General features: G+C 30.4%; 2 protein-coding genes and 1 long non-coding RNA gene across 6 annotated transcripts in view; 1 reads left to right on the top strand and 2 right to left on the bottom strand.

Moving 5' to 3' along the window:
• LOC145304138 (uncharacterized) overlaps positions 1–4,662 on the top strand; it is a 115,483-nt gene extending 110,821 nt beyond the window's left edge. For all 4 annotated transcript variants that reach the window (XM_080145900.1, XM_080145899.1, XM_080145902.1 and 1 more), the window contains 3 exons: positions 1,624–1,749; positions 3,483–3,518; positions 4,463–4,662. In XM_080145900.1, the coding sequence (XP_080002026.1) occupies positions 1,624–1,749; positions 3,483–3,518; positions 4,463–4,522 (222 nt within the window). In that variant the 3' untranslated portion in view covers positions 4,523–4,662. The remainder of the gene's footprint in view (positions 1–1,623; positions 1,750–3,482; positions 3,519–4,462) is intronic.
• Positions 4,663–9,330: 4,668 nt separating this feature from the next.
• LOC145304139 (uncharacterized) lies at positions 9,331–14,387 on the bottom strand. Its single transcript, XR_013873996.1, has 5 exons — positions 14,258–14,387; positions 13,724–13,792; positions 11,057–11,152; positions 10,079–10,135; positions 9,331–9,427 (listed from the first exon to the last, which is right to left on the bottom strand). It is a non-coding gene; the product is annotated as an uncharacterized LOC145304139 (long non-coding RNA).
• Positions 14,388–19,909: 5,522 nt separating this feature from the next.
• LOC145304061 (uncharacterized) lies at positions 19,910–25,384 on the bottom strand. Its single transcript, XM_080145819.1, has 16 exons — positions 25,271–25,384; positions 24,977–25,054; positions 24,097–24,308; positions 23,719–23,757; positions 23,522–23,647; positions 23,108–23,203; positions 22,882–22,952; positions 22,701–22,785; positions 22,495–22,560; positions 22,154–22,273; positions 21,824–21,879; positions 21,439–21,512; positions 21,245–21,305; positions 20,494–20,539; positions 20,347–20,428; positions 19,910–20,012 (listed from the first exon to the last, which is right to left on the bottom strand). Exons 1-16 carry the CDS (start codon positions 25,375–25,377, stop codon positions 19,940–19,942), a joined length of 1,392 nt encoding a protein of 463 aa, XP_080001945.1. The 5' UTR covers positions 25,378–25,384; the 3' UTR covers positions 19,910–19,939.
• Between the last annotated feature and the right edge of the window lie 1,099 nt (positions 25,385–26,483).

Raw genomic sequence — 26,483 nt, 5'->3', positions numbered from 1 at the left:
ATCCACCTCATCTTTTTACTAACGTTTGATATAAAATGTTTTTTTTCAGTGATAAAAACTTTCTTTACCGACAAACTTAGTTAGGAGCTCTAATACTTATGTTCCCAATGTCATACCTTAACATCTGTTACAGTATGAAATTATTTATAATTGTGACTAATTTTAACCAATTAATTCTATACTCTCATTTTAAATTAGCATTTTTAATGAAAATATATTTTATCTATAATACAAAGTAGCTTGATGTCTGTCCGTCTGACCGTCTGTCTGTCTGTCCCTTAAGATCTCGGTAACCACTGAACCGATCGGATTCTACTCTTCAGGGAATATACCTACTGGTCCTGTGGTGGTTTTAGGCTATTTTCTTGGGGGTGGGACACTCCTAACCCCCCCAAAAATAAAAAAAAATCCAACCCCCAAAATTTTTTTTTACATTTTTTGTAAAATCTCAGTAACTGCTGATCAAATTGGGCTCTACCCATCTAGAAATATAACTACTGGTCCTCTGGTTGTTTTAAGCTATTTTCTTGGGGGGTGGGACACCCAAACCCCCCCAAAAAATAAAAAAAATACCCACTTCCAAATTTTTTTAAAACTAAAACCAGTAATTGGGGTGGGGGAACCCCACTGCAACATGGGGCGAAGCCCCAATGAATCCCCCCCCCCGAAAAAAAAATCAAAATATTTTTTTTTAATTTTAATTTTTGTGTATGCGAACAACCTAGGTCTAATTTTTACAAATTGAAATTTTTGTGTATACGGTAAACAACCTGGGTTTAATTTGTACAAATTGAAATTTTTGTGCATAAAGCGCACAACCTGGGTTTAATTTTACCACAGAGTAATTAAACAAAGAATAATTTCTTGAATATTTCTATTAAGGAGGGTTGACTCTCAAAATTATATAGGGCGAAGCCCCTAGAGGCTAGGGGCGAAGCCGCTAGTGGATAAAATAAAGTAATGATATCAGATGGTTTTTAAAAAGTTTTTGATATAACGGAAAACCTCATACTCTCCCCTATCCATTGAGGAATGTATTAATCATTATCTGAGTACTATATTAGCAACCAAAATTGACAAGAAAAATTCCATGTCACAAAAAAACACGTATTCTAAATCCATTTTAAAAAGTTGTTTCAAAATTTATAATTTTTACCCTAATTAACGTTACTTATGAACTTTTATATCCTTGTTTTAATTAATTTAAACATTAAACCTACTTAAACCCTTCTAAAAGTAATTTGATATTGTGTCTTGATATTGGAATTATAATGCTAAATTAAATGTAAATTAATACAATGATAAGTTTTTATTAATCCTGTTTAACAGGAAATAAGCTTAAGTTATACCTGTTATACTATCATTGCTTATCGAATGCAGCTACACTCATTAATATCTCAAAGCGATAAGTTTTCAAATCTTGGCAAAGAAGTGCCTCATTATGCGACAAAACGTCTCACAGACAACCAAACCTTTAAATGAAATATCTTCGTCTGAAAGTCCTAAATGGGCAGGTAAAGTTGTGCCTGTTTTAAGCCACGACAATCCTCTTTTTATTACTATTAATGTTGCACACCTGGCATAGCAGCAGTATAAATCATTTTTACTCTTTTATTTGCGTAGGATGAGCCCGGTCACCCAGCCAGACACAAATCCGAGGCGAGATGCGCCTGCGAGGACCCGAACCTGTTGACTGGCGGTCAGTTTGCTCTCCTGCTCTACAGATATCTCAGGGATACTAAGGATAAGGTAAGCAATCAGGGATCTTAATGGATAAGATAATGGACGAAAAATTGATGCACGTAACAATAATGATAAGCAAAGTTACCCCTTCTACAGATTAAAAGAATATTGGTTGAAAAGTTTGAACCCTATTAATTTGGAACAAACCAACAACAATTCAATGAAGATTATAATCTCGAAAATTTGTGACATACAATAAGACAATCTCCGTATTTTGGAATAGCTGCGACTTGTAAAACTTTACGGCGGCGGTTTCTTATCACTTTAACTAAAGACTTTGATAGTGCATTAATTTCACACAATGTTATTTTTTTTTCATTTTTAGTTGTTCCGTTGTCAATTGAACTATTTGATAAACAAGGATGACATCATCCATAAGTAGCAAAGGAATGGGGAAATATGTGAAAATGGAAAAGTAGCTAAAAACCTGCCTAAAAGCAGTCCAACTGCCATGGATGTTATATACTTAATTATGCTCCATGTTAATGGGACTGTTGACAAGTAATTTCAGCCTTCTATCGTTTATAATAAAATGAGATTATTAACAAGAATGATGTCGTTTAAAGGAATTTTTGTTTTAAAACCTCATTCCCTTTTGCTCTTTTATCCAATATCTAACAGACGGAATTGAACTATACCCGATTACTATACCTCTAGACTTAGGGCCCAACATTTTTCATGAAGTCTCCAAGGCACTATCGACTAAACTATTAAAGATATCTAACCCTTTCATTGCACGACCTTTGCCTGGAAGTTTTAACTATGCATGGTAAAGAGTTGCGCCTGTTTTGGGCTAAGGCAGTCCCCCTACTCTGAACATTAACATCGCGCATCTTACACAAACTAAGAATATAGAACTTTTGACGTCTTTACTTATGGCGAGATAAGTACTAATCACCTTCCTAAAGATGAGTGGATGGGCTACGTGTTTCCGTAACTTGTGTGGGGGGGGGGGGTCATATTATACAGTAGTTGTACTTTTAAGAAAGTTATTGGAAACGCAAATACTCTTTAGAAAAGTTTAAATTATTCTCTAAAGTTATTCCAAACTTTCTCTCACATTGGATTTTAATAATAAAGTGGATTCTAATTCTTGGAGAGTAGGAGAAACATTTAGAAAGATACAGGGATCTTAAAGGATAAGACGTTGGATGATACATTTAACATCCCAAATGATGACAAACAAAATTATCCCTTATTTAGACTCCAATAGTTGGTTGGAAAGTTTAGAACCTATTGTGTTTACCTATTTTTCTTCTATCTTCTTTTCTTATGTCCATCTTTCTTTTTCTTTCTCTTTTTTATGACCATTGCATTAAATTTTTTATCTATTATTCACTTTATCCGTTTTGGAATTCATGATTTTTTTTGTGCTTCGCTATGACAATGGCCTATAAATTAATGTACATATATCCCTCATTACGATAAACAAAATTAACCCTTCTGTAGATTGCAATTAGTAGTTGAAACGTTTGGACTTTTAACTCAAACACTCAAAATTCAATTTAACCAACGAATAAAAAAACTGTTTTATAAAACTTTGGGGACTAGTGTAATAAATAGCCCAATGTTCCCTCCCCTCCCTGTCAGATTTGGCAGAGAGGGAGAGGACAACAAATAAGAAAACATTCCTTTGAGACTAGTCTAATGAGCAGCCCAATGTCCTACCTACCTACCTGCTATTTATGGATATTCTCATCCTTGTTATCTTTTCTTTTAATGAAATATTTTATTTTCAGAGCGAGGCTGCAGAATGTTTCAAGAAACTCGAAGGAAATTATATTCATTTTTTATTCTGATAGAATTATCATAAAAAGGCAGTGAAAAGCATTATCATTTTACTGATGACTAAGGACGTATTAATGATATTTGGATTTAATAGAAAAGTTGCGCTTAAAATAAAAATACAATAGGTAACTAATTTTTTATGACTTCTTGAAATGAGTTGTTTTCACTTCTTTTACCAATTAAGTTTTTTTAAAATGTTTTCTCGTTATTTGTATATTGTAATTTTGGGACTTCCAAAACAGTGGTTTTCAAAAAGTTTGTCCGTCCGTTTGTCAAACTATTCAGAAATGATACATTTTTGGTTATATACATTGGTTTTTTTAATGAATGAATGTTTCCCTTAAATTTTGTTTGATGAAATTCAAATTAAATTAGATACATTTCTATATTCTGATGAATTTGTTAAAAAATGAAAGTCATGCACGAACGAGACCAAGTGCTTCAAAGCACCTTCCAGCATTATTTTTTTCTTTGATATATTAGATATATTTTTTTATATTTATTAGTTAATAAACCAAACATTAAACATAAACCTAGTATATTCATTAAAATAAAAATACTAAGAATCAATACTTGGTCTCGCTAGTGTCAAGTTCCCGTTTAGAGAAATAAATAAAAAACTACAAAACAATTATATAATTGTTAAATTTTGGGAAATTTCTTTTAATATAATTATATTTGTTATAAAATTGCAATTACTTTCTTTATCCGTTTGTTTATAGTCTCTCAGGTAACTCAAATCGATCGTTCCAGAAACCTTCAATGCAAACGTTTTATAACAATTTTTTAATTCTTTTTTTAAAATTTATGTACATTCCCAATGATGGTGCACAAAACTAACCCTCTTTGTAGATTACAATTAGTGGTTGAAACATTCGAAAAAGTTATTATAAAACTTTATAAATGAATGAATATAAATGCTGCCACAGGACTTATCAAACCGTTGTACGAGTGTCAGAACATCTTCTACTATGACCGTCTGCCCTGTTAGACGCGTGAATGGTCCTGTTTCAACCCTGGTGTAACTTTGTTTCTTCACAAATCATCCCTGGTGTCAGAAAAATGCAAAAATCCATGTCAGAGAAATTATACAAGAAGTTCATGAAATAGCAGATTTGCAAGAACAAAAAATAATAATATTAATGTGGAATTTACTGGTTTATAATATACAGAAGAAAACCAATTTTTCCAAAACAAATGAGCGACGATGCTGGTTATAATAGACCAGCGGCGGCGCTCGGAATACCGGTTATTTGTTACCTCTAGTGTACCAGTTATAGTTTATTATGTAATTATTATTTTACTGTGTTTTAGTCCTATACATGGCAGTTTTCAATTATGCTATGTTTGGAAGAAAACAAAGTTTAAAACTTTTTTTGTTATCTTTATTAATTAAGGTTTAAGGTTTTGCAATGTTTGCAAATAAAAAGCTTGAAGGTCCTAGGTGGCAAAAGCTTTAGTGGTTTTCTAGAAAAAAAAATAATCGTTAATAAATATCTTAACACATTAGGTAAGAAAAACACCCTTAAGAATTTGGAGATTTTTGTAAAAATGATTTGGTTCTAATTTATAAATATTTAACTAACACTGCTACATATTTCTCTAAGTATAAAATACTATTATTTTCTTTTAAAGATGTTTTTATAATTTTATTTTTTAAACGGTGCAATATCTGTTTGTAATTCTAGATGTATTTTGAATTTGGTGTAAATTTTAAAAAATTAATGTAGTATTTATAAAAAAAAATTCTTCTTTCATTTAGTATAATGGATATAGAATACGTGGATATTATGAGATAAAATGTTTTTCTCTGCTGGCTAATATAACATTACCCCCATCCCCCCTTTGATTTTATTCTAACCTCTCCCCTAAATAAGGAGGAACGTTTTGACCCTTATTTGGAGATTATATTAGCAACCTAAATGGAGTAAAAAATATCCACGTTTTATTTCCATTTTAAGCGTAAATTTTATATTCATTGAGTAAGAATTTAAATTAGGATCAAAAGTCCCTATTTTAAGTCAATAAGCGAAAATTTATGATAAATTTTAACATACAATAATGGCAATATCTATTAACATAACTAAAAAATATATTATAATTGTGTTTTTGAGTAAAAAGTATAATATTCGTCTAAATGTCTATGATAATCGTATATATTACAAAAACCTGAACATTTTTGTCAAAAAAAACGTTGTGAATGCATGATTAAAGTGTGATTTTATGTCTATATATCTATCTATCTATCTATCTTTGAAAATTTATCTAAGAAACATATAAACAGTAAATACAAAATTAAGAGCGATTTTGTGGACATACTATTTTAAGCAACATTTTTAAAAATGTTATTTTTTTATCGCCCAAATCTTGTATGTTAAAATGACTGATAAAAAAGAAATTTTGCCTACCTGAAATTTTTATTAGATTTTACTGGGTAAGAAATCTACTAAATGTTTTTGCTAAAAATCCACCATATAAACTTGAAATTAGGGTTGGGCCGGATACTTTTTTGGCCGGATAACGGATACCGGATATCCGGCTGATTTCCGGCCGGATATCTGACCAACGTTCGATATCCGGCCGGATAGCCGGATATCCGACGTCAAAAATCAGCCGGATATCCTGTAACCGGATAGTTTTAATATCCGGTATCCGGCCGGATATTAAAAATGGCTGGATATCCGGCCGAACCGGATATCCGACCCAACCCTACTTGAAATATTGTCGTTTACCTCAAGATAACTAAAGGGATTTGATAATTATATTGTACCTTACCAAAACAGGGTGATAGCATCTGAGAAAAATATATCTTTACCTCTAATTTTTCTGCCAGTCATAAACGGCAGTCTCTTATCAAATATTGTTGCTAGCATCGAAATTGGGGATATAAAATATATATTTTTTAGGTGCAATATCTCCAACTTAGCAAATTGGATTTATTAAATGATAAAAAAATATTTAACTATATTTTGTCATGTATATTATACAAGTAGTCTAATATTTAGAACTAAAGTAATATTAGGAGGTAGTAATAAAGTTTATTTAGAATATAAAGGGGTAGTTTCATAAAAAAAATTTAATACCTACTTTATTTTATTCTAAAACTATATAAATCCCAAAGCAAATTATCTTATTATTAATAAGTTAATCACTTTTGTGAAGCCAAAAAAGGCATAAATAATTTAATATGAAAATAATACCTGGATCAAAAAACAAAACAAAAATTTAATAAACGTCACACATTTACGACATTTTAAAAGTCAGAAAATTTTGTAACTTTAACAATTAAAAGAAGAAATAGAATTAAAGAAACTACCCCTATTAAAAAAATAATAATATTATTGTTTGTGTGTGATAAACAGTTACCTAAATTAAGTATACATTATAAGCTCAATATTTTTATAGTGATAGTTGCATGAAGTGCATTTCAGAAAAATTGATTCAAGCATAAATTACAATTATACCATCAAACATATATAATTTTGTATTAGAATAAATAACAAACAATAAGACTTCACTAAATTAGTAGTCATACTGTTTTTTTGTGAAAAAAGCCAGCTATATAAAAATATGATTTTCCAGTCTTAATATTTTTAAAAATACAAGGTAGAAAACTGAAATTCTTTCAAATATATGCCCTATAAATGTATAAACCATTGCATAAATATAAATGCATTTCGTGCAACTACCACTTTAAAATACTGTATTTTTATTTATTAGCAATACCTCATCTGAATGATGATCAAGGTTTTACACTTAATACTTCATTTTGGCGGTATTTTCGGTGGTTTTAAAACCTTGGAATAGTTACTTTTTGCATAAAAATAAGGAAGTTTTGCTTTTAACTTTTTTACCTTGAAAAATTATCATGTGCAATTGAATGAAAGCCTAAAGAATGCAATATTTTATCGTAATAGTTTTTTTTTCTAATTTTTTCGGACACAATTTTTATTTTTTTTAAATAGGGACTATCAAATTGGGTTGTTAAGGTGATTTGTAAAAAAGATATTTCGTTAAATTAGTTCTTTTTATAGCTATTGATTGGTGATATCTAACTCTTTTTTACGCCTTTACATAGAGACAAAACTATGTTTTTTCTCTAAAAATAATCTAGAATTTTTTTATTAGATAAAAATAATTTGGGAATTTTATTATTAAACTAAATTTTATCTTCAAAGATATAATTTTTTCTTATCGCTTCGAAACCGATTTATATCCGGTGGATTAGAACCGGTTCTCAGCCATACTGAAAATTTTTTTTAACATCGTATTATATCCAGTTTTCAACGAATATTAAAATGTACAATCAGAAGATTATAGCGAGTGTTTTTCAGTCCCTGCCTTTGGCATCTCTGGAAAAAAAGAACGTTTTAATCTTATAATTGTACATTTTATATCTGTGGAAAGTTGTTTATAATACGATGCGAGAATTAACTAGATATTTAATTAAAAGAATATATTTTATCAATGTTATATTTATCAATATAGATGTGAAAAATATTATTATAAAAAATTATATAAAATATTATGATAAAAAATAAGGTATCGTACAAAACTACATATATGTATGTAACAATTAATGTAAATTTGTTTGAAATTTTATTTTTATAAATTACGAAGAAGTGTTTGGCAATTAATAATTGAAATATGTTGAAAAAGAATGGTTTCATAAAAGAATTTTTATAGAAGTTAATTTTTTTTCCAATCATGTAGATGATACATTTATTAAAATCAGGGCTCGGCGTCCGCGCGTCAGTCGAGACTAGCCTCAAAAATGTACCCATTGGATGTTACGAATAGAAAAATTTGTGTATAAAGATTGATTTTCATATCTGGGCCTGGTTTAGACTTCCATCTGATTTTTATAATTGTAAAAGATTGATTTCCCTGAGGCTTTTTTTTATAAAGTTCTCATTCAAACGAATATTTTGTAACTTCAAAATATCCCAGAAAATACTATTTTGTTATAGAAGATGCACCTTTTAAGTATTTCTAAAAGTCCCTAGACAAAAACAAAACATTTGACGATAAATTTACACTTTTGGCATTATTTAAAATCTACATGGTAAAAGTTAATTATTCTTTTCAAATAACTGAAAAATTAACTTTAAAAACACGTCAATTATCTGAATTCATTAAATTTTTTCATGAAACTATTCTTCAGTTAAATTTTATTCCTATTCAAAATGTGATTAATTTCGACTATCATATAGTTTAAAAATTTTTCGCTTCTGTATTTTATATTAAAAAAAATTTTTGTTATCTTACTTTAAAGAGTTTTATATTGTGTTTTCAAAGATTTTTTATTCTAATATAAAATCTTTTTCGTGTTATTTTTGAAATGGAAAATCTTTTGGTATGTAATGAAAATGTTTTAAAATGTTTTTTTCTTCATATCAATATATATATTTGTCTCGTAACGATGTTTTTTTTAATAAAGCGAAGCATTTATATAATTAGGTTTTGTTGGGCGTAGGCCCGTACGTACGTTACATTTAGCTGTTTTCGTTAATACTGGCATGTTAAAATTGTGTTGAGATAATGATTGCTAAAACAGTTAAGTACGACTTAAAGGGCGAAGCAACACTATAACAGGAAAGTCTGTACGTCAAAACACTGGATTAGTTATTTTCCCAAAACCAATAATCTATCTCAGCGCGGGGCTATCCCATACCTTACCCAACCTAACCTAACCTAGAGCATTAAAAAACGAAAGGCTTTATTTGGGTTAAAGCGTTTTAGATATTATAATGGATAAAATTTTCATATTGGTTCTAGCTAAAAATATAAAAAAAAAGATTTATTAAAATTAGTCAGAATATATTTTAATAAGATATAGGAGATATTGATCTCTGGTTTTTTCCATCCATTTCTGCAGATCTCAATGCATAGCATTCTAAAAAATTAACAAGGATGACTTTTTTTTAGAGAAAAAAGATACTAAGTTATTTTTGGCATTTCATGAAACTAAACATATTTTTTAGTATCGAAGCTACTCTATAATTAGGAAAAAAGCTACTTTGAAAAAAAAACGAAGAATCGCCCCTTAAGGAGCGTTGCCACGAAAGAGACTATACCCATTATTTGAAATGTCAGTCTGTCCGTATGTATGTCTGTTTGAAAGGTTTTGGGGAAAACGTGATTTTTTCAGCTTTTTAGCCGCTTTTATTTTTCACAACTGATTTTCTCGGCTCCTATAGAAGATAGAAGACTGAAACTTCTTGTCAACTCTCCCATCAATATGGAGCATAATGAAGTATAAAACATTCTTAGCAATTGGACTGCTTTAAAGCAGCTTTTATAACCCCTTTTACTTTTTACAACAGATTTTCTCGGCTCCTACAAAAGATAACAGATAATCCAATCTAAAAAACTCACTTTGTTTGTTTATTTCATAATAGATTTTATTCTTCGCTACTTATGGATGCTGTCATCCTTGTTTTCTTATAAAAACCGAAATTGAAAGTGTGGGGTCGCCTTCCCCTTACATTAAGTGACCCTAGAGGCCTCTAGGGGCGCATCCGCTAGTATAAGAATTATATTGAACCTGGTCGGCTTCGTCCCGTTCGATTTCTCCCTTCAATCTGTCCAAGGCTTGAATAAACTAAAATTTAATCAATTTTCTTGTATTCATTCGAAACCGATTCTAATCCGGTTGATTAGAACCGGTTCCTATCCATGCGAAAAAACTATGTCTAGCATGGTATTATATCCAGTTTTCTACTAATATAAAAATGTACAATCACGGGCTAAAAAACTGGTTTTAATCTTATAATTGTACATTTTGTATCTGTGGAAAGCCAGGTTTGTATTACGTTGCGAGAAATAATTATTAAATACTTTTTGTAGTAGGTTTGATGTGTTTGCCTGTGACAGGTTTAAGGCTATTTTTATTGGCCAATTCATAAAGTTGAGTGCCCTTACACTTCAACAAATAGTCTACTAAAGGGGTAATTTTGTCAATCAGTGTTGGGGACGGACAATATATTGTCCTTTAAGATTCCTGGGTATTTTGTTAAGTGTTTCCTTAAGTCCAACTGTTATATATTATTATTCTATCTTTAAAAGCAAATCTTTTTTTAATTATTAGGGTTGGTCCGTATCGGATAGCTCTTTTCATTAATTTAGGCATGATAGAATTGTCCTATAAATTTCAAACTTGGCATGGTGATTCCTGTAGTTGTTAGGTACGATAAGGAAAGTATGTACGTCTATTTAAAACATGTTGATTTTAAACCTTCTTGACAACAATTTTTTATGTGATATAATTATCCTATTCATTTGATTTTTAGAATACTGATTCCTATTACAACAAGGTAGATTGTTATAAGCAAAGCATCTCTATGATAAGATAAAAAATAAGTATGTCCTGAAACAATAAACAGTAACCTGTAATTACAGTAGTTTACATTTAAATTCTGCTTATTCAGATCGGCACTCTGTTAATGTTTGTTTCTCCTATGTTTCAATGCTTCGCTTTTATGGATGTTGTCATCCTTGCAGGTTTGGAAATGAAAAATACCACCTCGCTTCTTGTATTTTCAATATCCTTCATAATATTATCTCCAGCGTCCTCTGTCTCTTGGATCACATGATCAGCTGATTCTAGACCTTCAGGAACCTATACATTATTGATTGATTTGTCAAATAGACAATATAACGCGGCATCTTCAGAATCTATGATTACATGATCAGCTGATTCAAAACCTTCGGGAACCTATACATGATTTATTGATTTGTCAAATAGACAATATAACGCGGCATTCTCACCATCTTGGATTATATGATCAGCTGATTGAGATGGCGAAGGTACGGGCTAAAAAACTGGTTTTTATCCGCGGAAAGCTGTTTATAATACCATGCGAGAAATAACTAAACAAGCACTAGAAAAAGTTAGCGATTCCCATTAAGAATATGTTTTCAATGTATTTTAATTTTTTCAAGGTTTATATTGTTTTTAAAGGTTTTTAAATTTTTTTCAGTGTTTTTAATGTTTCCCTAGGGATTTTTCAATTTTTAAAAAAATATAGAAAGAAAAAATCTTCAGAATGAAAAAATCCTCATATGAAAACATTCAATAATAATGTTTGAGATAAGCTTTATAGTGCTCCAGGTAAAAAGAATATTTACATAAGAAGTCAAATAACATCTAATTAGAATTCCACTGTACAAAACTGTTCTTAGGGAACGCCAATTGTCAATTTGAAGATTTTCTGTCGGCTTAGATTGATGAAACAAGGATAATCATGTATGATTAGCGAAGCTTTTAAATAAAAAATTGCTATTGTAACATTGCAATTCACCGACAGAAAGACTTATTTGAAGAAAATAAACTTTCCTAAATAAGTTTGATGACCTTCAGAGCCTTATTCAGATAGATCAACAGAAATCTTATTTAAATTTGTATCTTTCTATCTCTATCAGGTTGAGAAAATGTCTTTCATGGGGTGGTTTTCGGTCAAAATGATCTATATGTTGATAGTGCGCACAGGAAAAATCTTCACATAAAAATTCATCCACTACCTAATTTAAAATCACATTTTCCAAATCTTTACAGACCGACAGTCAAAGATTTTGTCAAATAGCTTTGCTACAAAATGTGTGTCAGACTAATACTGAAATTTGCCATATTGCTCGTGTTCTGTCGCCATTTTTATTCTGCGGATTTATCAAAAGAGTCCACTGGATAGCTCTTATTCTTATGCATTATTAATTCTTTGATGTAATTTCAAGGGCTCTGCAGCCACAACCACCATTAGCCGCGTGGCTTTCTCAGCCATTCATAAAGCCCCAGTCGCAAATTAGAAAAATAGCAACTGCAAATAACTGCATAGATTTGAGGTAGCTTGGAGGAATCAGCTGCAGTACATCAGTCACACTTTTTGTCAGCCATCCTCTGCTATAAAATACTAATTCAGCTACAGCCCGTCAAAGTCACCACTATTACAATAAGCCCCAGCCGCAAATAATAATTCAGCCGCATGAAGGCCCGGATAATTTCCAACTCATTTACTTTCTATTAGTTTAAACTTCATGAAAAATATCAAAGGTTTACTTCTAAGAACAAATTAAATAACTCTCTAATTTTGTAATTTCAAAATTAGAATTAGAATTGTGGTGCTTTCCCTTAAGGTGCCTAGTGAACACAGAACCCCACTCCGTATACTTTTTATTTTAATGGAAAATAAAGAAGATTTTTATACATTATTTAAAAGTAAAACACACTATAAAGCACATCCTCTTATTTTGTTTTATTTTAAAAATATTAGGGGGGGGGTTGGTGGTGGTGGTTGTGTTCAATGCAGTACTTTCCTGAACCCACTATAACATAATCTTCCTTTTTCAATTCAGAATAGAGTATATAATTTGAATTTGATATAATTTGCTTTATAAGTGCAAACTCTAATTTACCTCTATTGTAATTGCTAGATGTTGAATGTAATCATTAATTTTTCTCTATTGTAGTTTAGCTAAATGTTGAATGGAAACTCTAATTTACCTCTATTTTTGTTTAGCTAGAGGTTGAATGTAAACTCTAATTTACCTCTATTGTAGTTTAGCTAGATGTTGAATGTAATCTCTAATTTTTCTCTATTGTAGTTTAGCTAGATGTTGAATGTAATCTCTAATTTTTCTCTATTTAGTTTAGCTAGAAGTTGAATGCAATCTCTAATTTTTCTCTATTGTAGTTTAGCTACATGTTGAAAGCAAACTCTAATTTACCTCTATTGTAGGTTAGCCAAATGTTGGGTGCAAACTCTAATTTACCTCTATTGTAGTTTAGCTAGAGGCTGAGAGTAAACTCTAATTGACCCTCTATTGTAGTTTAGCTAGATGTTGAAAACTCTAGTTTATGTTGGGTGCAAAGTCTAATTTACCTCTATTGTAGTTTAGCTAGAGGCTGAGAGTAAACTCTAATTGACCCTCTGTTGTAGTTTAGCTAGATGTTGAAAACTCTAGTTTACCTCTATTACAGTTTAGCTAAATGTTGGGTGCAAAGTCTAATTTACCTCTATTGTAGTTTAGCTAGAAGCTGAGAGTAAACTCTAATTGACCCTCTATTGTAGTTTAGCTAGATGTTGAATGGAAACTCTAATTGACCCTCTATTGTAGTTTAGCTAGATGTTGAATGTAAACTCTAATTTTTCTCTATTGTAGTTTAGCTAAATGTTGGGTGCAAACTCTAATTTACCTCTAATTCTTCGTCCATTGGATTCATTTCAATTTCTCCATCCTCCATAGCGAGAGAAAATCTCAAAACCTTGTATAATTAAATAATAAGGATTATTATTTCCAGTTTTCTTAAAACCCATTAATATCCGTTGGATTAGAACCGGTTCTCAAAATTATTCATAGCTTCTTATTATAACAGACAATTTTCACGAATATAAGATAAAAAAAAACATAAAATTAATACCAGTTTTGTTAAACCGGGCTTTGGGCCCCTCAGTTCTAACAGAGCGGGTTTCAATCTTAAAATTTTTTATTTACTTTTCTACGGAAAGCTTTTTGTAATACGATTTTATTTAAACTTTTCTAACATCCCTTGCCCCTAGAGGCTAAGCTATTTTGGAGAAGAGTACCGCACCCTCCTAAGAGAAATAACCCATATAACCCCCTCCCCCCCCCCTAAAAAAATATTGAAACTAAAAAATTAAATTGAAAGTGGGTGGGGTCTCCTCCCCCCCACCCTCCTCCCCCCACCGACATTACCCCCATTTTATACCTGAAGAAAAGTTATGAATAGAAGACCATAAGAAAATGTCATTTTAATTTCTAAAAAAATTATCTAATTTCCCGTATCGCTTTGAAACCGATTAATATACGCTGGTTAAAAACCAGTTCTCAGCCATACTGAAAAAAATATGTCTAGCATCGTGTTATATCCAGCTTTCTACGAATATAAAAATGTACAATCATAAAATTAAAACCAGTTTTTTTAGCCCGTGCTTTCGGCACCTCGGGGCTAAAAAACTGGCTTTAATCTTATAATTGTACATTCTATATCCGCGGAAAGCTGTTTATAATACAATGCGAGAAATAACTATTCCATGACTATTATCATAATCTTAAAAGGTGTGATTTTTATATTCAGGGATTTTAGGGGTTAAGATGATGGATGATATACAGTATACACATCCACAATGTTGATAAACAAAACTGATTATCTGTAGATTAATAATATTATTGGAGGAAGTGTTTAGTCACTCTTAGTTTTAACAAAAGTTATCAAGCCAAAAAATGTTAAGAACGTATATATAAAAAATTTATTTGAAGAAGTGCATATCATTCGCGATATTAAGTCATCCACAAAAAATGGCTATTTCTATACATAAAAAAATTGAAAATAGCCAAAAACCTGAAACAAATGTACCCTATCGTGTTACACACAACTAATAAACTTTACATACTTTGATTCAAAATTTGGGAAAAGGAAAAACAAGGATGACAACATCCATAAAAAACAGAATCTACAACGAAACGGATAGAAGTCGGGTTAAAGTCTAGGTCACTCCGCGACATACTAAAAGCATCAAAATACTGTTACTTTTGGGTAATTGGACAATCAGACATGTGACGTCATAAAAATGAGTGATTATCCATCTCTTTTTCAGGAGTTTTTTCTTTCCCACTTCTCCCCTCATCTCCATCATTTTTATGGGGTCACTTGGCTGTTTTTTGATACACTTTGTCCAGTTTCTACTTCTGGTGCTGAAGTAGGTACTAGCTACTACGCCTCTAGGTGCACATGAGGTGGGAGGGGAGAAGGTGACCTTCCCATATTTATAATATTGTATTTTAATTCTATTTGGCGACGATTCTTGGGGCGTTTTTGTTTACGGGGTGATGGGTGATAGTCATATTATAAACGTAATATCTTAATTATAGAATAGTATCGCTACTGAAGAAAGGTGGTAGGTAATTGGATATTTGATTTGTTGTCAATTCATTACAAGAAATAGAAATAGAATAGATAAATTATAATAAAAGAATGAAAACTGAAAAGATCAAATAAACAAGGATGACAAACTCGAGCATCCGATCGACGTCAGGTAGATGATGAGTTCGAACCTAGGATCATCACTAAAGACATTAAAATGTTTCTTACTGTTATTCTGCCAGATGGTTGACATAAATAGTATAAATGATTGTCTTGACCCCAAACAGGCGCAACTCATACACAGCTAAGCCTTTCAAACAAAAGTCATGTAGTTAAAGAGTTGGTAGTCTGACGGACAAACTGGACAAATCTGGATATTCAGGGATAAGACAATGGATGGTAAATTGATATACAGCCATAAGAGGATAAATACGATTACCCTATCTCTGTAGATTAAAATTTTTGGTTGAAACATTTGAACACTAGTATTTAACAAACCAAACCAAAATTCACTGATTGTACCCAAATTTTATGATTCAACGAATAATAAGCATGGTTGGTTATAAAACTTTGGGTACCAGTGTAATTACCAGCCAATGTTCTCTCACTCAAGGACAAATCCCACACGCACAAAAATGAAAAAGTTTTGTGTAGCACTTGTGTGTTAAGAGATGCAGCATAATTGTGGATTTTTAATTTACCTTCTTATAAAATTAACGGGATGTCTGTCGAATGGAAAAAAAATTAACAACCCAAAAATCTTTTTTTTAAATTAAAAAAACTAGGGCGGTCGAATTCAAATCCCAAGTGCCCCTAGAGGCCTCTACATGCGTAGCCGCTAGTCCTTATATGAAGTAACAGGTTGTCTGTGTGTATGTGTCTGTCTTATTGCTGAACCAATAAGGATATACATCAGTTTTTTTCTATTGTCTTTTCCCTAAAGATCCCTGGAAAACACAAAGAAGAGATTTATTTTGATGATTTTTAATTTTCCAACATAATTATTTAATGTCATTTTTATGCAAGTCTCATTAACATACAGTTCTTTTTTTTCAGGGAGGGAAGGGACATTGGACTGTAAATTATTTTGGTTCCCAAAGTTTATCTCATTGATTGGCTGAAAAACTTTGGGTACTTAAATAAATTAAGCAGTATCCAACCATTTTCAGCAGAAAAGGGATTGATGTTTGTCATAATTGGGGGAATACATTATTTTATCGTCTATTGTCTTATACCCTTAGATCCATGAGGTTTAAAGTAGCGTATCTATTCTATAGTCTATCTCTATCTGTACGTCCGTTTAGCTGCTCCACTTTCCGTGGATTTTAAAATCAATGTGTGTGTTTTACTTATTTTTATATTTCTATAGCTGACAAGCCAATGGACAAAATAAATAACTTACTGGATGATCACAGGTATAAATCTTAGCCAAAAAAATATTAGTCATGTATCTTGAAAAGCAGCTAAGAAAATCACGTTTTCATCACAGAGTAACGGACTAGCTGACGGACAGACAAGTTAATGATAGAGTCTTTGCTACTAAAACAGGAATGATAACATCCATTATTCCAAAAATCAGTTCAATCGGATAATCTTATCACGTAAAAATCTGTTATTAAAAAGTTAAAAATCAACTTACGGACATTATAGTAACGATTATAGAGTTGTTACGCTTTCTTAATCGTTACCAACTACTACAGAAATCACCATGCAAAATTTGGAATTGATAAGACAATTCTAACCTGTTTAAATCAATGAAAAGAGCTAACTGTCCGTGACGTACGGACCAACCCCAATTATAGAAAAGCTTCGCTTTTAAAAAGTGAAAATGAGCATGTAGAAATGAAATGTAATACATTTAAGTTTTAACTAACACTTTGTTAAGTAAATAAAACTGCAAGAAATAAATTGCTTTGATAAAATACATTCCTCACCTTGTCAGACAGACAGACAGACATACTGACAGACATACAGACATATATACATACAGACAGACATACAAACCTGATAAAATACATTACATCTCACCTTGACTCATATTATATCTAATTTTACAAATTGCTTTCAGGCATTTCGAGTATAATACCTTGCACATTTTTTCACAATCAAGGCTTGTCTGTCCGTCTGTCTGCATTTTTGGAAGGGGAAAGTAAAGAGGGAGTGAAAATAAGGGTACACCGACAAACATCCTACTGCGACAAACGTCATAATGCGACAAACATCCTAATGCGACAAACCTCCTAAACGACAAACGTCCTAATGCGACATCTCTTAAAGGGAGTGTGAACGTAAAAATTTCTCATCTGATTATCAAATCTTAACATTTTCTAAGCACATTTCACTACACTGATCAACCAAAAACGTCCTATTAACAAAAATATCCAGGAATAATGCCTTGATTTTATGGTATTTTGGGAGGGAAAAAGGAAAAAACATGGAAAATCTGAACGTTTTTATTTCTTATAATGTTTGTAGGGATATTTAACGTGTCATATATAGTTGAAACAATTTACTTACTGTTAAGGATTTATTTTATGCTATAAAATTGCCAATTAGTTTTTTTATAACGTAGTAATTAGGTAATAAAGACCTATTTTAAATTCGTATTATTCACAAAAAAATACCTCACTGTCTACAAAGGGTTGAATCTCATAGGTTATTTAAAATAATAATATCCTTTTTTATTTTGTTGAACAATAAATAACCCACTTTGGAGAATTAGTTTACACTTTTATCAGACTGTTCATAAAGAAATATTGCGTCTTTATTTTTTACAAATTTGTAATTAAAGGTGGGCGAGAGATGGGCCATCTAAAGTTAATTGGATAATAATAAAAAACCTGTTTCTGGCTTTGTTATTGTATTTGGTTTTCAATAAAAAATATTGCTTATTTTATCAATTTCTAAGTAACTATACATTGTTTTAAAGCAAGGATTATGTTAAAAGTCAGCTTAACTGTTAGGAAAAATCTAGAACTATGTGAAAAAGTTTAATTTTAGCTATAATGGGAGAAAAAAGCAATTTAATGCACATTTTATATAATACGGAAAATTTCTTCCTTTCCCTGTACCTTATAAAAATCGTCGGAAAAAGCCGTTTTTTAAGCAAACAAATGTGCGTTTTGCTCAATCTGTGAGATATTATGAATGAGATGATGTTAAGATTTGATATTAAGATGAGAAAAATTTACGTTCACAGTCCCTTTAAGTAAAACGTCCAAAAAAAATAATGGTCAAATTTTGTAATGCAAGGAAGTATCGGGTTCGAAACCATGCCGTTTGATAGCCAACACATACTTTGGGAAAACTGTCGGACAGATTTTTAAAATTTGGCCTATGGATAAAATTATTAAAGAAATAAATTTCAGTTAAAAAATATTCCCTTGTGTTTTATCGCCATATTGGTTTTCATTGTTCTAGTCGTTTTTTTTTGTTAGTGGATTTTGTTCTCAAATTTTGAAAGATTTTTTTTTATTTCATAATTTTTGAAAATTTTAGGACGTTTTACTAAAGAGATGTCGCATTAGGACGTTTGTCCCTTTAGGAGATTTGTCGCATTAGGACGTTTGTCGCATTATGAGGTTTAGGACGTTTGTCGCATTAGGACGTTTGTCGTGGTAGGAGGTTTGTCGGTGTACCAAAATAAGTACCCCTCCCCCCTTATATTGAAAATATTAATAATTTTTAATTTATAAAAAAAGGGGGTAAATTACCCCTGACAATGTCAACTGCTAAGTCCTTTATTATTAAACATAGGCATTTCTAAAAAAAATCTATTAAAAATTTAAAAAATCATATCCATTGAAATCCGTGAAGGTTTGTATTATTATTGTACGTAAAGAAATGATGTTTTCCAATTGTCTGGGGGTAAAAACTGTTTTAAAAAGCTCAAGGCTCATCGGGAATCTACAGGGATAAGACAATAGCTGATAAATTGGTGTACATCCCCAAGTTTCATACACAAAATTACCCCTTTTGTAGATTACAATTAGTGGTTGAAATGTTTGGACACTCAACTTAATGAACTAACCAATAAAAGTTGTTCAGCAAACAAAAAACGCTTATATAAAACTTTTGGGACTAGTATAATAAACAGCCCACTGTCCCCTCACTTCCTGAGCAGGCTCATTTTACTATCAAGGTGAATTTTTATCATTCTCTCAATTTTTAAAATCCTTCTATAAAAGTAAAATGCAATGCTTCTATAGTTAATTAAAAGTATAAAAATATTTTACCAAAACCTTTGACAGAAATTAATTATTAATTATCTTGTAAATCATTTTCTTAATTTGGCTTTTGTATCAGCAAAATACTTTGCAATTTTTGCTAAAGAGGTGACATTTGAAATATTAATTACAAGATCATTAATCTTTTTTGCAGCTAACTAACAGCTGCGAGCAGTACATGAAAATCTGGTGCAACATCCAAGTGATTATATATCGATTGCTGTATAATAGAAAAATATAAATATTATTTTAAAGGAAACATCTAGCAACATATTTGTACATATTGATTCTTATTCTCAGTTCAATAATTATAATAACCATCTTCAATCTCGTATAGAAATTCTTTCAAGTAACAGACACAGCAAGATGGAAATCTAAAAAAGGAAATATTATTTGTTGAATTAGTATTTTAGTTTAAAATTTCATTTTGATAAAGCCTAGGATCCCTCACACTATCGGTGTCTGTATTACGTTACAAATGTAATGAGTATGTCTGCCAGTAGCATCTCCTCCCATTTTCTCACTGATTGACTCACTCTTTTCAATAGAAAAGTTGTAAACCGCTATTAGAGTATATGCTATTAGAGTGCCTGTGAAGTATATATATCGGATATTGTTATCTTTGTCTTGTTTAGTTCTATTGCTCCTTGATCACAAGAAAAATATATCTTATTGTTTTATTCCAATATTAATAATATCTTATCATACCTGAAAAAATCCAAATATGGTTTACTATCATTAGAGATAGCAACCAATACTGTTTCAGTGTACTTTTGTCTACATACTGAATCTGTAAATACAATTAAAAGTGTATTGATTAAAAAATATGCCCAGAATCTAATTACAAGTAATTACCTCTTCCTATCTCACATGGTTTATCTTCATTATTACATCTCTCAAACTAAATAAAAGTTATCATTTAGCAAACTGAATATAATATAAGATTGAAGATCCTAAAAGAAACTAAAATGTTTTGAAAATACCTTTTTAATCTCATAAAACTGACAATAATTCAAAAGAACAAAATAATTTGTCGCCCCTTTGCTTTAGTAATTAAATTAATAAAGTAACACTAATAAGCTTCTAACAGCTTATTGAGAAAGCATGGTTTTATGAAATACATTTTTGTCTGCTTGACATTTGGGTCCTAATATTTAGGGAAGGTAGTTGTTTGGAATATACATCTATACTCATACATTTATACTTAAAATAAGAACTATTGGACTTTTTTTTAGATATGTAATTTTTTTGCTCTTAATAAAGAGATGCTATAAATATTTATTCCCTTATTTTTACAGGTTTGGTCCCTTCTTTAAGTTAATAAATAACTGATTTTTGTTTAATTTAAAATTATTATCAATAATTTCCTGTCGTATTGAAAAAATAACCATTTCAAACCCTAATCCTTATATTTTATTGCAAAACTGCTCTTTTATAAGTCCATATATTTCTTGACAGCTTCTAAAGGGTAGTGCCTGTATCATTTCAAACGTTTATACTAATTTTGATTAGGGTCAAAAAGGTTATGCTTCAAATTGAAAAAAAAAGATGTGCAAGTTGATTTATTATTTACAACAAGTTCTTATATAATTATTTTATACATTACCTTAACTGCTTGAAGATAATTGTCTTCAAGATTATCATCACCATCAATGTTTATAATATACCTAACAAACAACACATTTTAATTAGGTTTGATCAGGTTGAATTCAAGATCTTTCCAGCTTTTATATTTTAAACATTAAGATTTTCAACAACAAAAAAGTAATGAAATAAGCAATACATTCATCATAATAATACCTCCATTCACCATTCTCATTTTTAGCTAGTTTTGGATACATAATGGAATCAAAAGCTGTACACATATTTTTTTCCTGAAATAATGTAAATTTTTCTACATATAGATATATTCTATTCTATAAGAATAGTTTTATAAAACAAGAAAATCAAGAAAAACAAAGCTCATCAATTCATCAATATAAACCAATTTGCTAAAGTTGATGGACTGCAGAACATAGTGAGTTATTGATCAGTATTCATTGGTCAACAAAATATTCACAATAATATTGACCATCTTCTCTTTTTTTACTCATTTAGAAACTTATGTCTTCCAAAGCTTTAAAATTTCATTTTAATAATTCATATAAGAAAGGTTCAATCTTTTATTCTTTTAACAAACTATGACCTGGAAGCTTTTGGGAACAGAAGGCTCTGTTTCTGCTGGGAGGTAACCTCCGTCAGCTAAAAAAGTTATGAGATATATAGTATTATTCACACTATGTATGAACAATACAATAAAAGTAATTAAACATAATATTTTACTGTACTCTATGAATGGACAATACCATGATTTAGATATGTTGTTCTAAAAGAATTTTAAAAGTCGTTTATTGCAATAATTCAGTTGGTTGACAACTGCATATTGTTCAAAATAGCAGCTGACAGGATTGGAAGATGAATACTAATCTGAAATTGAAAAGAAAAATTATTACTTTAGCAAAGGTTAAATACTAACCATATGCAGTTAGTTTATCTTCTGGAATTGGAAAAACATAATCACGATCAGGATAATCAAAATCATCAGTGTCTGCTATAGGTCCATAGTCCTCAGGTGTATAATTACCATCTTGGGTGTCTAAAACAAAACATGTATGAAATATTGTTTCCCCTATATCTATTATAATGGCTTAATATAAACCAAGAGGAATTTATCTGTATCCCAATCCTAAATGTTTAGAACATCCACAACAGCAATATTATTTCCTTTTAAACAGGACTTAAATTAAATAATTAATAACTACTTAGCATTGTTTAGGATTGTTGTTTTCATTTAACAATTTACAATCAAGTGTTTACCTTCACAATCAATAGAATTCTCAATGTAATCTCCAGATTGCTGATGCATTAATTCTCCTATATTATCTAGGGCATGTGAAAAAATATATAATGATTTCAAAAATAATTTTCAAACTTATTGTATTCATGATTAGTGTAAGATAGATTTGTTTTACATATATTAACTTAAATATAATTCCCTTCAATAAAATATTGCAACTCTTTACCTGGTATCTTACAGAGACCAAAATTTTTGGATTTACATGGCACATCATTCCACTTGACTTCTAGTTCATTTTTCTTCCAGCCCCACTTTTGAAAGTAAAATACATCTTATTGACACTTTTAGATTTGGGATAACCTATTTATATCTTTAAGTTTATATTAATCTAAAATTGTAAATATTACCAAGAGGCAGTCTTCTCCACCATTATTTTGGAAATCATTTGGTTCATCCACATGCCAGCCAGAAAATATCACTGAAAACCAAAAGATTTTCAATGTCTATATTTAATGTTAAGACTGGTAAACATTTGATCATAAAAAATAATTTTTTCCACCAAAATTTGTCTAATGAACAAAGAGCAATGTTTACTCAATAGATATTTTATGTCGATAATGTCAAAATTATTACCTGGAGAACCATCTGTCCAAGTCCATGAGCCCTCCGTTGCAATATCATTTCCTCCCAACCAATATCTTGAGTATCTGTCATTTTGTATAAGAAGTTCTTAATTAGAAAAAATGTTGAATGAAGGATAAGGTTAGATAAAAAGTTGATTAAGAATAAATGATTTCTAGAACTAATTTACTTAAATTTACTTAGACTTCAGCTCTTAGCTTGCCTGAAAACTTGAGTATAAAATGACATTTTTAAGATTTTTACACTAAAATACATGAGAGTAAGATTGTAAGATTGATACATTTAAGTATCATGATCAGTTTTATTGTTTTAATAGAATTTGTACTCATGACATACACATTATTCTACAGACAGATGATACATTACTGCACAAAAGAATAACCTGAATACTAATAAATATATAACCTTTAAGGAATTTATATTCCTGACAAGAGCGTGTAGTAGCAAGCTCAGCCTTTTCACCTAATGATGAACAAGCTCTGCTAGCTTCCTCCCAGTTCAGTTTTTCCTCTAAAACTTTGTAGCAAGAACCTTAATTATTTTAACTAACTAGATAAGTATCAAATTTTAAAATACATAAATGTTATTAGGAGTTTCTATACCTGTTACAGGATTTTGAGTCCATCCCTTTTTACATATTGCTAAAAAATAAAGAAGAATAAAAGCTGTGTTAAAAAAGTTCTGATCAAATTTATAAAAATATCGATTTCTTTTCAGTTGGAGGCTTTAAATTTTTTTATTTGAATTTCTCTAGTGCAAGAAATATAGTATATTATCTTATTTCTCATGGCAGAATTTCTTAGAATTTCAACCAATTACAGACTAGAAGGCAAAAAATTAGTCCCTACAGACACTACAAAAACAGCCAGTGACATAACAATTTTATTAGTGATAACCATTTTTCAGCAGAAGAAGCATTCTGGTGATTAGACTTTGTAAGCTTCATTACATTATGGTTAGAGTATTTTACTGAAACTTACTTGTGGATTTTGAAGTGGTTGTAGTGGGTGTTGTAGTTGTAGTAGTAGTAGTTGTTGTTGTAGTTGAAGTAGTAGTAGTTGTAGTTGTAGTAGTAGTAGTTGTTGTTGTTGTAGTAGTAGTTGTTGTGGATGTAGTTCTTGTAGTAGTATTGGGGGGTATTAACCTGGTTTTTTGGAACAGTAAACCTAGTTCTATTTCTGTAGATTTTGACCTAAAATTAATACATCCTAAATAAATTGAAATCATATGCATAAACATATTACTCTGAAACAAGCTTAAAAGATATAGATTAAGTTTGTAAATCTCTAGTAATCTATTTAGGACTAGCAGCTACGGCCCTAGAGGCCTCTAGTGGCACTTTAAATGTTTGGTTTAAAAAAAAATAATATGATACCCTGCAATGTTGAACACAGTAATAGTGTCTGACTGATTATGACGTAACAAAAAAAATTAGCCAATGAGAGGCCACTATAAATTTTACCATTGGTCAATAACAGCCTCTCATTGGCTAATTTTTTTTGTTACGTCATAATCAGTCAGACACTATTACTGTGTTCTGCAATGTTGAGGAGTCTCTATCAAATTTCTACGATACTTTGCAATGTTACATAGGAGTCTCTATTCAAGAAGAAAAACTTTGATTTATTCTCTTGGGAGGGTGGTAGTACCCTCCCCCAAAATAGTTATAAACCTTCACAGGACTGAGAAGATACCCTGTTACGGAGAACCCGATCAGTTCAGCGGTTAGCGAGATCCTTATTCGGTACAAACACACAAACACACAGACAGACATCCTGTTACTTTAGTATAAGGATATATATTTTAGTTGTGATTTTAATCATTTAAATATGGTCACTTTTCAATCAATAATAGACAAACCTAATTAATTTTCTTATTAAGTCAGGATTAGGATAACTTGAATCTTCTTCACAATAATCTTCACCATTAGCACACCCACTTAAACAAAGTAGAATCAGAATTTTTATAATTATCAAAATTAATTAATGAAATATTACACATCAGCACATTTTTAACTTAACATAAAATTTAAAAAATATATATTTGATATATTTATGAATCAATGTAAAGTATGCCCATTTTAACAAAATCCTTTTGAGATTTTAAATGAATAATTAGACTTTAAAAAAGATGAAAAATATTTTTTTTAAAAACCTTGGGATTGGAAGTTCAATGGGTTCAAAATCAGGAACCATCATACAATTTGGAATTGAACCAGCATTATTAAGAAAAAGCAATGGCAATAGTAGTTTCACTAACATTGTTTTAGTATCTGTAATACATATAATATTATGCTAACTATGATCAAAAATAAGATTATCTATTTCACTGCACTGTTTGTCCTGTAAAGAATAAAGAGTGATTAAGGTCCTGATTTTTAATATTTAAAAGAAAGAGATTAAGGGGAGTGGTTTGTGAAATTGTAAGAGGAATTCAGATGAGAGTTTTTAAAAAATAAAATGCATAGACCAGGAATCTAAGACAATGGCCTATATATTGATGATACACAAAATTTTTCCCCTTGGACACTCAAATTAATGCAATAACCAATTAAAAATTTATTAAAAGTTCCCTACGAATAAGAAAACGTTAATAAAAAAAACATTGGGGAATAGTGTAATAAACAGATAAATGTCCTCTCTAAGGGATAGACGCAGAACCAACTTTATTTTAGTACTTTCAATTTAGATTTACTAAAATATAATTTTGCCAGTGCGGCAACAAGTCAATTCTTTAATTATATTTTTAAGAACTTACCTCTTTGAAGTTCAGGACGACACTTCAACTTAAATGATTGATTTTCTCATATTAGTTTCCTACTGGGTAAAAATTTTTCTAAACAGCTAAAAGATATTTACATAAACCTAAAATATTTAATTTGCTTAGGCTTTTTCATAAAATAAAAAATAAGAATATTGTATTTTGCAAAATTAGGAAATCAACATCAATTTGAGCCGTCATTATTTGATACTTGAACTTGAATCTTTTAAAGCAAAGCTTTTATATAATTATGGTTTTTACGTTCTTCCGTTCGTGCGTAACGGTTAGCTCTTTTCGTTCATTTAGGCATGTTATGATTTTTCTTTTGATTCAATCTTTTTATTAGGATTCCTGTAACAATGAGGTAAGATTTAGAAAGCGTTTTAAATCTATAATCATCACCAGAAAGTCTGTATGTCCATTAAAAACATGATGATTTTTAACTTTTGACAATCTTTTATATGATGCAATTGTCCATTTCATAAGATTTTCGGAACAATGATTCCTAGGACAACAAGGCACAATATTTCTAGCGAAGAATCTCTATAATCAAGCATAAAAATGTAAACATGTCTTTAAACAGAGTCTTGTGTTCAAGCAATTTTAC

The sequence above is a fragment of the Acartia tonsa genome, chromosome 13, assembly GCF_053477335.1.
Source record: "Acartia tonsa isolate MP-2025a chromosome 13, ASM5347733v1, whole genome shotgun sequence".
NCBI classification, from domain to species: Eukaryota; Metazoa; Arthropoda; class Copepoda; order Calanoida; family Acartiidae; genus Acartia; species Acartia tonsa.
Note: the sequence above shows the minus strand (reverse complement) of the source record. Positions and strands in the feature narration are given on the sequence as shown.

Bases quoted from the DNA above. Each gene is read 5' to 3' on its own strand.
- LOC145304061 (XM_080145819.1), bottom strand. From the start codon at position 25,377: ATGTTAGTGAAACTACTATTGCCATTGCTTTTTCTTAATAATGCTGGT. The intron at 23,758-24,096 runs GTAAGTTTCAGT...TTTATTTTTTAG, and splicing joins AACCACTTCAAAATCCACAA to CAATATGTAAAAAGGGATGG. The intron at 22,274-22,494 runs GTAAACACTTGA...GTTTTGTTTTAG, and splicing joins GAATTCTATTGATTGTGAAG to ACACCCAAGATGGTAATTAT.